The 13,054-nt window shown below is 37.1% G+C and overlaps 1 protein-coding gene across 16 annotated transcripts in view; it reads right to left on the bottom strand.

The window, feature by feature from the left end:
* The window catches only part of LOC127956455 (glutamate receptor-interacting protein 1), a 237,241-nt gene that overhangs the window by 28,438 nt on the left and 195,749 nt on the right, over positions 1-13,054 (bottom strand). For all 16 annotated transcript variants that reach the window (XM_052554366.1, XM_052554371.1, XM_052554372.1 and 13 more), the window contains 3 exons: positions 7,021-7,207; positions 5,412-5,557; positions 3,698-3,778 (listed from right to left, as the gene is read on the bottom strand). In XM_052554366.1, coding sequence (XP_052410326.1) covers positions 3,698-3,778; positions 5,412-5,557; positions 7,021-7,207 — 414 coding nt within the window. The remainder of the gene's footprint in view (positions 1-3,697; positions 3,779-5,411; positions 5,558-7,020; positions 7,208-13,054) is intronic.

Below are 13,054 nucleotides of genomic sequence, written 5' to 3'. Positions count from 1 at the left end.
CAAAAAGATAAAATCTGATGATTCTTCACTAATTAATTTGATACATTTTCTAGTTTTATGAATCTTAATGAAAATTTTGATTCATTATCCAGTTCACTACACTAGATTCCTGCACGGGTTCGGGTACCCGCGGGTACCAGACGGGTGACCCGCAAATTTGGCTGAAACGGGTGAAAAATATCCAACTGTGTCGGATACGGGTGCGGGTCAGGTCGGACACAGGGAAACAGGGGTCTAAACACTGGTTCAAAACAGTCACATGCAAACGTAAAAATAGGCCTACGTTCCACTTTTAAAAAATCACAACCGTGCAAACAGCTGTTTTTTTTTCTCGTTGTTTTTGTTTTCCGTATATATATATAAACGGAAAACAAAAACAACTAAAAAAAAACAGCTGTTCGCATGGTTGTGATTTTTTTAAAGTGGAACGTAGGCCTATATATATATATATATATATATATATCCACTTCCACTTGCATATATTTGACAATCGGAATATCAGATATTTCATTCCATAGCTAACACATTTGTGAATATGGGCCTAATCTAGGCTATCCAGGGTTGTTGTTGTTTTTTTTTATTGCATCTGAAAATGACTTTGTGCAGCTCATTCACATGTGCACTCTGGCGCAGATCCGCCTATCGCGATGCTCAGCTGTGAACCGTTCGACTTGAAGCACAACCTCAGACGGTGGTATGATTCGCTCTTTTGTTGTTCTGTTTTCTTTCAGGATCAAAAATACAACAAATGAAACTGTTGAGAACTATGCATATACATTCATAAATCCGTCAATTTTGTATTTTATTATGAGATGTTTTATTCTAATTTGATCAGTGACTCAAGCACTGATGGACCAAAGAGCATGTATTTGCAATAAAAACATGAAATATAAATTCTCAGAAAATGCATTTAATACCAATATATTGAAACATCTTTATATTCTCCATTAATAAAGGAGTCCAGAGATTGGAAAATATCAGTCCACATGCGTTTTATATTTAATATGAGGGAAATAGACATGCATGCATGCGTGACACAAAAAATATTTAACTTTTAGGTAGCAAAATATTTTTTTGTAATTCTGTCAATTACACTAAGGTTATTACATTGTATGTCAACTATTCTTCATAATTTCTCTTTTCATCTTGCATAGATGAAATAAACACCATTTTGGAACAACAAGGTGAGTAAATCAAAACAATTTTTCTTTTTCAGTTGACCTTTTATGTTCATTGATATCATGGAGTTTTTTAGAAGATGCAATGGAAGGGGAAGCAACAGCTGAGGGCATTTTTAATGATCTGAAAAGCACGGGCACAATAGTTTGTCTGATTCATTAAGGAAGTTTAGACAGCTGTTAAACCCACACAGAAGTTTTACTGGGAAGCGTCTGCTATTATCTTTGGACTGTGCATATCTACATAGCCAATCCTGGGAGAATTTGCCCTATCAAATTAGTAACAAACGTGGGACTTTGTACACGACCAGCAAGATGATAATATACTTTCATTTAGAAAGTGTGGAGGACGACGGGAAAATTGCTTTGGATGTAAACAACTTCTTAGCTTCAGAGAGAAGCAATTACTGCTGCGTTGTTGCATGGGGGTCCACCAATGTGCTTCACGAAGACGCTCACTGGCTAATAACAGCAAGTTCGTATCATAATGCTGTAATGGGGAAAGCAGTCAATGTCACAAAACCGAGCTGGGATGAGGTGATGAATCATTCTGGCTTGACAATGCGGGCGGGCATTGATGAAGCAGCTGGCAAAGGCTTTGAGTGTTTGAAGCGTGGGGTTTACGAAGCGAGCTCTGCAGAGCCCCTGACTGCAGCCGGAAAACAGACTGAATTTACAGACAGATCCGTCTATAACTACCTTTCCAAAGAGTCAGGTGATCGTAAACGAATGACACAATAGGAGATTAGACACGGTATCTCCGGAGGAAGAAGGGAATGATGATGGTTGGTAAGTGGTGTAGAGGACAGAGGAGATAAAAATGATGAAGTTTAAAGGGTAAAACGATATGTAAAACCTATCTGTGGTTTAAAAGCGGGATCCCAAGTTCAATGCCTTAAATCCCCAAAATACATCTTTCTCCAAAAAGCCAGACACTGGCTGCATCTGAATGCCCTGCCAAAAGATTTCAAATTCAGTTTGCTTCTCAGGCAGTTTGCAAAGGTAGAAACCAGTGTTGTTATCAATAATTACAACAACAACAACATCTTTGTTAATTGAAAAAATGCTGAAATATTTTGAAATGTTGCTTTAACCCTCAATAGGTTTAAGATGAAGTAGTAAAATTACTAACTGAAATAAAACTAAAACTACAAATATTCAATTATTTTACTTAAAAAAAAATTACTGAAAAATACATTTGAAACAAAAACTCAAAATATCAATAAAAAATATAATATTACATAACACTAATAGACATTAGAAGCCTATAATATCCCACAATCCTATGTGTGCTAGGGCTGTCACTTTTGAGAAAAATCTAATTCGAACAGATATCGAATATCATGCAATGTATTCAGATATATTTGAATATCTACAAATATCAACTTGATCTAGATTAAGTGTGGCTCTCTTTTTATTTACAGTGTTCCCCGCGGTGGAGAACACACTGTTAGCTATTATTCGCTTGATTTGGTCATGGGCCTAAGCTACAATACGTCTAGAGTGCCCTCTATTGGATAAGATGGCAAAGAATAAAATAAAAAACAAACGGTCTAATCATAAGCTGTAAAAAATGCGCTATACATGGAATTTCAAAAACCGGATACTTTATTTATAGTTCGATTACGGATATTTCACATCATGTTCGAATGCATATTCGAATATCGAAAAAAAAAGTGACAGCCCTAATGTGTGCACAGCAAATGTTTGAAAAAACACAAATGGATTTAGATATAGTGATTAAAATAAGTTATTATAGCAAACTTCATTTATGTCTTTTCCTATGAGCTGTTAAGTCACATTTAGATTTTTTTGGTAATCCCAAAGCTCACTGGAATGCATTATAGATCATTAGTTTTGAGGTTGCGATGCCCTGGGAGACCTTCATATACAAACCACACCACACAAAGCAAAACACTAAAACTGCCTTCAGTTCTGGATGCAGCCACTGTGACCTACAGTCTGTGCCTAGCAATTAAATCTACACTTGCTATAATGAGAGATAATGTATAATTAGGCACTTCTTTTCATGCAGAACTTCAAAAATTTAATAAACAAGCAAAAACCCTTTGAGTGAGAACATTTTTCCAGCACCATAATAAGCAACAGCTACATTATTTCTCCAGTAATAAGTCACCCAGATGTGTCTCTTTAACGTCTATGGAACTGAAACAAAGGTTAAATGTCACATATTTATATCTCTGTGATATAATGAGTGAAAGAGGACCCAATTGTGAAGACGTATTTCTAAATTTCTGGCCTGTATAATGCACAGAAAAATGCTGAAGGGGCAATGAAAGAAAAAAGTGGGAAATTATAACAGTCTCTCACTGTATAATTTACTTACATTTACATTCATACTTTTGGCAGATCCTTGTATCCACAGTAAATTCATTCAAGGTTTTTCTTGCATTAACATGCACCATTAAATACAATTCACACCTGGACTGAAGGTCAAGGAGCTCAAGCAAAGACAGCCTTATTAATATGCATAAGACTACTGAGAGAAGAATACGTACAGCTGATGGTGATGCCCAGCTCCACACCTGGCTTCTTTGGTAGCTTCACATGGAAGGTTCCACTGCTTGGGATAACCGATTCTGGATTAGACAAGGACAGAAATACAAAAAGAAGATTCTACTAAATGAAAGGTTTAGTAGAATTTCCAAGCTGTTTTTTCAATTCAGTGAACATGTGAGCACCATCGTGGTTTTCATGACATGGAAAAGAGTAGCTTTTACCTGCTTTGTGTTCACATGCAAGAAAGCAAGCAGAGTAAATGGCACCAGAACATTCATTTTTTGGGGTGAACCATCTCTTTAAAGTGACAGGTGTTTAAAATTCAGTCTTTCTTTCAGGCAGAGATGTAGACAATCTTTCTGACAGAAGCCCAGAAAGCTCAGTCTGGGATAGAGGGGAGGAAAAGAAAATCTCCATAAAATATGTCCTTCTCCTCTGGGCAGTGAGTCAGAATCAAAAAGAATGACAGAAGTGTCAGAGCGCTCAAAGAAAGAAAACGCACTGCTCTCCAGGGCACAGATTTCACATAACGACCTCTGCTCTTGAAATGATCATGCAGTAATTCAAGCCAACTCATTTCATCAACAAAAGTGTCTTTTAAAACAACCACTTGGTCTGAGCGATAAAGAATATTGTACAAGCAAAAACATGGTAAAGCTGTTCTCCTTCCAGCGCTTCCTTACAAAAGCAAATGTGATGAATCATTTACATTTTATTGGATTGCACAGAAAACTGACATTCAGTTTTCAGATGGTGTCACAGAATGTAAACAAGTGGGTTTTGCAATAATGGTATGTTCATATCATGCCAAAAATATGACAAATATACAGTAAGATCCTAAATTTAATTTACTAGTGTGTTACATAAAATTAGTGGCTGTTAAAGTTTTTAATGTTTTTAAAAGAAGTCTCATGCTCAACAACAAAGATTCAGTAATAAACTGTAAAACTGTGAAATATTATTACATTTCAAAATAATGTTTTTCTAATTGAATATCTACTAAAATGCAATTATTTCCTGTAATGGCAAAGCTGAATTTTCAGCATCATTACTCAAGCATTTAATTTCAAATGATCCTTCAGAAATCATTGTATTATGCTGATTTGGTGCTCAAGAATAGCTCATAAATAGAAAGTGCAAAAAAGAACAGTATTTATGACAAACATTATTATGATTTTTTTTCTTTGGTTAATGGACAGGAGGCGGTCTGTGTGCTAGTGCCGGGAGGCTGTGACTACCCTTGAAGTCGTCAGAAACACAGTTTAAAAGATTCTTGATAAGCGAAATAAAAGAAACTAATTAAATATCAAACCAAATTAAACAAAACAAAACACTAGGATGACAAGCTAATTACAGCGTGTCTCAAGGACTACAGACGTTCCACGCGGCCCAAACTGTGATTACGCTGCCAAAGCCCAGCACGAGATGGAAAAAGGAGAGAATATGTAGTGGATTTTTTTAGATGAAAGTAAATAAAGAGTATTTTCATGCGGATGTCCATCCGGAAATAGTACCTATTAAATCGCGGGCATGTATCTTGCTGCACTAATCATTTCTATGCATCACTCACATTCCAGATGGTTGGGCTTTCAGAATTATGGCATAACTTTTAAAAAGAAAAAAGAAAAACTCTAGGACAAATGCGGGATGTGGCCAGATGGATTTTTCATCACTAAACCGGTTTGGAATTGATGCATCGGTACGTGTCCCCACCTGCTACGTCAAACTCAATCTCTAGTGTGACTTTGCTGGTGATGCTGGAGTCCCTCAGCAGCTGATTGGTCTCCTCCAGCGTGCTGTCCTCAGTGGGGATGCCGTTTATTGACAGGATGCGGTCGCCGATCTGCAGGATGCCGCACCTGTGCACAGAGAGCAGATTTAGCACACCATTCCTCTTACACTGGCCAACAGATTAGCTGTGCTGAATGAATGGAGTAAAAATAATGGACTGGCATAGAGGGAGACAAAAAGAGGTGGTGGGACCCAGGAAATATCTCTGACCAGCCAACCACTTATATTATGCCAGCTGGCACCATTTATTAGACATTAGTGAGTGGATGTGACACTTTAGCCAAAAAATACAAATGTCCTCTTAGCTCAAGGTCAGAGTAAAAGCACTTTTTAATAGCTGAGCGAACGAAAACTCTTTATCCAACTCCAATATTGCTTTTACTTTCACTGATAAGTTTCATTGATGATTATATACCAATGGTATTTGATGAGATATATATATATATATATATATATATATATATATATATATATATATATATATATATATATATAAACCAAAAACATATAACTGACCTAATTCACTAGTAAAACTAATATATAGTATATATAATACTATGAATAGTCAAATATATAGTATAGAATAATATATTATTTTGTAAACTACTGTAACAAGCCATAATTTATTATATTGTTCAATTCTATTCTATTCTACTCTACTCTGATACTATAAAAAAAAATTATATTGATGCAAATAATGTAGAACCCCACATGTGTCTCCAAAAAAGCTCTAATGAATCTGTGAAATGTTTTTGTGAAGCTTTAAAATGAAGAATAAATCACAAATTAATTCAGTAAAACAGATTGCACAGTTTGCTGTAAAGTAAATAAACAGCAACAGCAAAAGCTACATTGTTTAAAAAAGCTAAATTGTCTTCCTACCACTGAAAAATGTAGCTACATTGGTAGCATCTCATCGCTTGTTCCCCAACTCCGCTAGGTCTTTATCAAATCACCAACATTAGAAGGTTTATGTCCATCACTGCAATTACAACTTCAACTGGCAGCGAGTCATCCCTGTTGCTTGGGTCAGTAATTACAGTGAAGTTGGGATGTAAATCCACCTCAGTCGACGGGTAAGTTCATTTGGATGACAGCTGAGGCTCTGCTGCTCGGGTAATTAAAGTTAAGTGCTTTGCTCTATTACGTAACGCCGTAGTCAATCATAGCCCAAGCAGGCTGGAAATCAGATCGTCATGGTCAGGCAGTTATATATCATGTGTGATCATCGCATTATATCATGGACGAAGTTGTGGCTTTGCGGAGGACAAGTTCTACGAGGCGAGAATGGTGCAGTGATGTAATAACTGTGGGCTTTGGGATGTGTTCAGATAATCAAAATTAGATTCGAGATTAAATATTCAAGATTCCCAAAGGAAAGTTCACAGATCTCTGATAATGCAAACAATTAAGCCATGCCGAGTGCTCCGATCTGAGGAGGGATATCTGTAATATTAAAACCCAGAGTTTGAACTACTGTAGGTCAAGTGAGGTACTGGAGATTAATAAAAATGGTGTTCGGAGATCTTACCGCTCCGCTGGGCTGTCGGGGTCTATGTAAGCGATGAGCGGCGGAGAGGACAGGGTTTCCGTGGCAAAGACTCCTCCCTGAAGCTGGATCCCAAAGCCCATGATAGAGTCGCTGATGAGGGTCACCTCTGTTGTTTCTGTGTGGACCACCTGACCAGCAAGTCCTACCGTACTAGAAGCCAGAGACACTAGAGGAATGAACAACAGAGGACAACAGGGTCACAAACAGCAGAACGTTGATTTCTGAGGCCCAAAAAGTACCCTCTCTGTTCATTTTTACTATGTAAAAAGAGCAGCTTGAACATTCTACTAAACTTCTCCTTTGGCCATCAACATAAGGACAATAAAAAGTCACACAGGTTTGATAAATCAACCAAATTTAAGTGAACATTCCTTTTAAATGTTTCAAACAGCTCTTCTGTATGCACCTCGGAGCAACTTTTCACAGAATAAAAGGCTGTCAGCCATGTGAGTCTTTGCAGTGACTGAGCTGGATTTGTGCCCTCGCTGCAGATAATCATTTAATATGCGCAATACTATCTTTTGGGCCAACTAGGTGCGCTTAGAAAGAAGAACAGACACTTTGATATAGAGCTAGTGTATTATATCACAAATCAGACCACAGGGATTTGGGAAAACTCTTTCAGTAGATGGTACAAAATTTTAAGGTAGTTCGAACTTCCTTATCTTATGAGTCTGGATCTGAAATCACTATATCATACAGTACTTAAAAATAGTGTTATCAATATATATATAAAAAATGTGATAGCAATATTACAACTGAATATACATTTAAAACAAATTAAATTGTTTCCACCAGTATTATTTCTGACTGCTACCTTTTCTAATTTTAATTTATTTATTTCAAGTTATTGTCATTTTATGTTAGGCCAGTTTTTATTAGTTTGTTTATATATATATATATATATATATATATATATATATATATATATATATATATATTTCTATTTCTGTTTTCAGTTATAGTATTAGTCATTTTAATGTCAGCAAACTTACAGCCAAGGCAACATTTCTAATTATCATTTAAGTTTTCTTTATAATTTGTTTCCTTATCTTTTTATTTTATTTTAGTGTTATTTCAGTTAACAAAAATTTCTTTTACTATTTTTAACACCAATATCAGTACGCTGATAATTATTTTTATGTTACAGCAGGTAACCAATTTAATAGCAAAAATTAAAATTCAATTTTATTTTGTAAATTACATTAGTAAATTTCACAAGTCAATTAAAATAAAATAAAAAATTTAAGACAATTATAAAAAATACACAGACACAAAGACACCATTATAATGTGCATTATGAAAAATTAATATTAATTCTGACTTTTGCTAGCGTTTTTAAAAGTGAACTTTCAAATACTATAAAACAGAAAAGACATCTAAATGTAAAAATAGGGAAAATGACATGCATGCAATATCGACTGATAATGTTAATGTTAACGAAAAAAAAATTGTGCATATCTTATCTATATCTATTAGAAATCCAAACAAGCCTGTGAAAACAGATAAACCCTGTTGTTTTCACCGCACTGACTGAGAGTGTTTAAACCAGCTTACCGAAAAGCACACAGGCACATAAGCATAACCAATGTGATTTATACACCGCGCTGCACTCCATTTACAATTGTCTATATCAATCAAGTCTCATGGGATACATCTCAATTGTTACTGGGCGGCAAAAAGAGCCAATTTTGCCCAAGCTTACTGACGACATGTTTGTTCGCACTGTGTGCTTTCAAAAAGGCCAGTGAAAATGCGCTCTGACACCGAACGCCCATCACACCCTTGACTGACCAAGCTTAAACCGTCATCCCAAGCACCAGGCAACACAGACGGCAGCCAAGAGGTCTCTTTCCCCATAGACACGTACGGAAATCTGCCTCCGGGTTATCGACCGGCGCCAAACCAGGCCTGCCGTATTTTTAAAGAGCCTGTTATACTCGCTGGATCGCTCTACTGTGACTGGAGAGTGAGTCTATCCGAGATTGATGACCCTGCTCACGGGCTAGATTTACCACACCAGACACCTTTATTGTTTCAAATGTGGTGACCTTTCCTTTTTTATTGGGTGTGAGGGATGGGAAAGGGAGGTTAAGGGGACGCAGATGAGGACAGGACGCCTCTTGGATGCAGAAACTGTTTCAGGGACAGGTCTGCGGTGCACATCGATCAAATGATAAGGAAAATGATACTGACTGGTCTTTTTGCGTACGGCTCATGGGCCGCAGCCTGTGAATTGACCCGACAGGTCTTTGTGTGCTTTGGAGACTTGCTTCGCGAGGCGATTCGTTTAAGTGGTGTCTTCCGTATGTGGTAGACTTCAAAGGCTCTGACAGACAAGAAGGCACCTGAGGGGTCATCGTCGACACATCTCAAAGAATCGCCAGCCAGCTGACTCTCTCCAGCTCATTCGCTTCCTCCTCCTCCTCCTTCCTGCGAGAAATCTTCATTCCTGCTTCCCACAGACCAGTGAGTCAGCAGTAACTCAAAATCCTTAGAATGAGTCAGAAGAGTTTTGAAACATCTTTTCTTCGCCAGAGAACAGATTTGGGCAGTTCTAGTAAAATTGGAAAATGCACCTCTGATCTCAAAGCCCTCGAGGTGCGTCATCTTTTCGGTCAGCAGGATCTGTTCTAAGCTCTCTCTCTTTATATACTGTATCTATCTATATATATATATATATATATATATATATATATATATATATATATATATATATACACACACATGGACATATACCGCTGTTCAAAAGTCTGGGGTCAGTAAGATATAGATTTTAAAAGAAAGTAATGCGTTTAATCAGCAAGGAAGCATTAAATTGATTATAAGTGACATTAAAAGACTTTTTAGCAAAGTATCACGGTTTCACAAAAACAAAAAAAATACTGGAAATTCAGGTTTAACATCACAGAATTAAAAGTAAGAAATGCATATGGGTCAGAAATATAAAAGAATTAAAATAACTGTACTGAAAAAAAGAGGTTATTTTAAACCCCTTTGTGCATTCTAGGGTTAAAACCATGCTTGTGTGACATCTCTGTGTGAATACTTTTCATGCAGGGGTCAAAGCGTTGCATGAGTTGTGTGTGATGAAACCTTGAGTTACATAAAAGGAACTTGGGAAGAGTCTCTCAAAACTGTGTATGCCGTAACCTGACCTGTGTCTTGCAGAAGATACCAGGAACCTTAATATCCTCAACACTGTCCTTTAATATGTAATCCTTTAATCATATTTTACACTAGCAGAACATATTAGCACCTCAACTGACAACTGCATGGAAATCATAAACGAGGACTGTAGGCATTAGCCAACAATTAAATTATGCTAATATTCTCCTGGTGAGAAGACAAGGTGCTAGTTCGGTCACAGTACATTAAACGCAGAGCGGTTTGTTCCGGACCACAGAAACGCAGAGGGGAACTTTAAAATTAGCATGACACCACCTCCAACAGACGTAAACGAGATTTAGAAAAGGCATCAGTGAAAGCTTTTTGAGTATCCCCAGCAGGAGAAGAGGAGACAACAGAATGAATGTGTCTGTTTATGGGGCGTGTGGACGAGACAGATAGTTTTCCCTCACATTCACCGCTTCATTGACTCTGTGTTTGATCTTGCAGTAGACATTTTCCACAAATGGGAACAAAATTCTTTTTTCCTTTTTTTCACAAACAGTGAGTGATAGGAGGTGCTGCTAAATTTATATAATTAAATTTTCAGTTTTTCCCCCGGTGTTCGTATTTTTCTAGCAATAAAAAAAGAACCAGGAGAGAACAAAATATATGATATATCCATTTCACACGGGTAAAATCCCAAGTGGGTAAAATGGACATTTATATTATTCAAGTGATTAATTATTAAATATTAGATTTATTTACATTTTATATTAATAATAAATATAAATGTATATAAACAGTTAAATATTAATTATTTCATTAATATTATATTAAAATACAGTATTTAGCAATAGTACAAAAAATATGGACAAAATGAACAATAAAAAAAGTGTGTATAAATTAATTAATAATAAAACATTAAACAATTAGATTGTGAACAAAATCCCCATTTTTAAAGGAAAAATATTAGATTTTTAGAACTAGCTACTTTTCATGCTAGGCTAATTTTATTTCAGATAACAGTTTATCATATCTAATAGGTCTCACGACAGAATACATGGGATTTGTCCATCTAATGTTTTACAAAAAGCAACAGGAGACTGAATTGTACTTGTAAAAAGCACAGTGGAAAATGGCAGCAAGTTTTGTGACCTTCTGTGCTATCGCTCAGTGTGAGGAGATGGCTTGGCATCTCATCCAGACGTGTCATTGCTGTCTGATGGGTGACTTTGCAGCATGCATCTCCCTCCCTCCCTCCCTCCGTCTCTCTCTCTCTCTCTCTCTCTCTCTCAGATGTGTCGAACAGTGTCTGTGAGCTTTATTCTGTCCCTGTGAGCCAGTGACAGTAAAGGCCTCAGGAGGGACTTTTAACAAACCAATGCCATTTTGTATGCTAGAAGACGTCACTCAAGCAAAGTCTGGGAATGCTGAATCAGCAGCACAGCATGCAGTGAACCCATCCTCACTCATTTGCCTTTGCGCTATAGGCTGTCAGAACAGATCCTGGGCAATGGGACTCCTTGATTCGACTGCCACGGATCTGTGGAGAGATCTCTGGACAGTGAAATCAAGGTGCTATGCAAATAGGGCTCATTTGGAGCATCAATGAAGTTAATCAAGCTTTAATTAAAGCTTTCAATTTGGGCCAGTGAGGCAATGAACAATAATTCTGCCCTCTGAGCTCCACAGCAGTAGGTTGAAACAAGGTGATTGCTGATAAGCTGCTTACATTCATTAGCCTTTTTGGACAATTATTGATTTAAATTTGATACGATTTCAAGCATTTTTGTAAAAAGTCATGAAAACACGATCTTAAAAAACAAGTCAAGCATGTCCAAATCAGTGTTATGAGTTATTTTAGTAATTATAATTATTAATTATTTATTAATTATTATTGCCCCCCCCCACATCTTTTTAATTCATTTATTTTAGATTTTCAGTTTGAACTTAAGTCTATATGTATACACATCTATATATACATGTGCATGTATATATATATATATATTAGGGGTGTAACGGTTCACAAAATTCACGGTTCGGTTCGATACGATACACTGATGTCACGGTTCGGTTCGGTTCGATACGTTTTAGATACAGCAAAATGTAAAAACATCTCAACTTTTCAGAATGCCGCAAGCGCACCGCGGGTCATGTGACAAGAACTAACCAATCAGCTTCATCCTTTCCCGTAACAACGTTGAGAGCTCAGCCAAGATGAAGGATCAGCTGATCATAGTTGTATATGGATTGCAATTTTGAAATAAATTTAGTAGCAGAGCTACTGCAAGCGATTTTTAGAGCTTGCAAATCCATTTATCCTTCGCTGAAATTTCCGCGTCTCATGGAGAGAGCACGTCATTGTTGCTTAGCAAAGACAGACGCCTCATGAGCGCTTCTGCCCAAGCGCTTTGGAAAGGAGGAGAAAGACGCGCTTAGCGTTTTCCATGCGTTTTTAGGCACGATATGTGAACGGCCCCTAAGGCGCTCGCTCACTCAGCACGCGCTGAAGGCTCGTTGCAAAATGTCGAATGCCTTTAACAGACCAGAAATATAAGATCCTAAAATAACCAACAGGTCTGGTGTTTGGGTTGGATTCCCTGTAAGCTATAGTTTCTAAATGCTGCAGGGATAGTTTGCTGCGTGCATGTTTCTCCTTTTTTTCGTCTTTTCCCAGATAGTACTGACGCATATATCCCAGATATTCCCGCTGGTGTTTTTTTTTTTTTTTTTTTTTTTTCGCTGGTGTACCCTGTCATGTTGCAGATGCGACATACCGTTGTTTTTTTATCCACCACTCTCTTGCCATCACCATTATAGCTTAAAGGGAATCCAAAGTGCACCCAAACACCAGACCTGTTGGTTATTGGAGGATCTTCTCATTTCTAGTCTGTTAAACGCA

The sequence above is a fragment of the Carassius gibelio genome, chromosome B4 (genome assembly GCF_023724105.1).
Source record: "Carassius gibelio isolate Cgi1373 ecotype wild population from Czech Republic chromosome B4, carGib1.2-hapl.c, whole genome shotgun sequence".
Classification (NCBI taxonomy): Eukaryota; Metazoa; Chordata; class Actinopteri; order Cypriniformes; family Cyprinidae; genus Carassius; species Carassius gibelio.
Note: the sequence above shows the minus strand (reverse complement) of the source record. Positions and strands in the feature narration are given on the sequence as shown.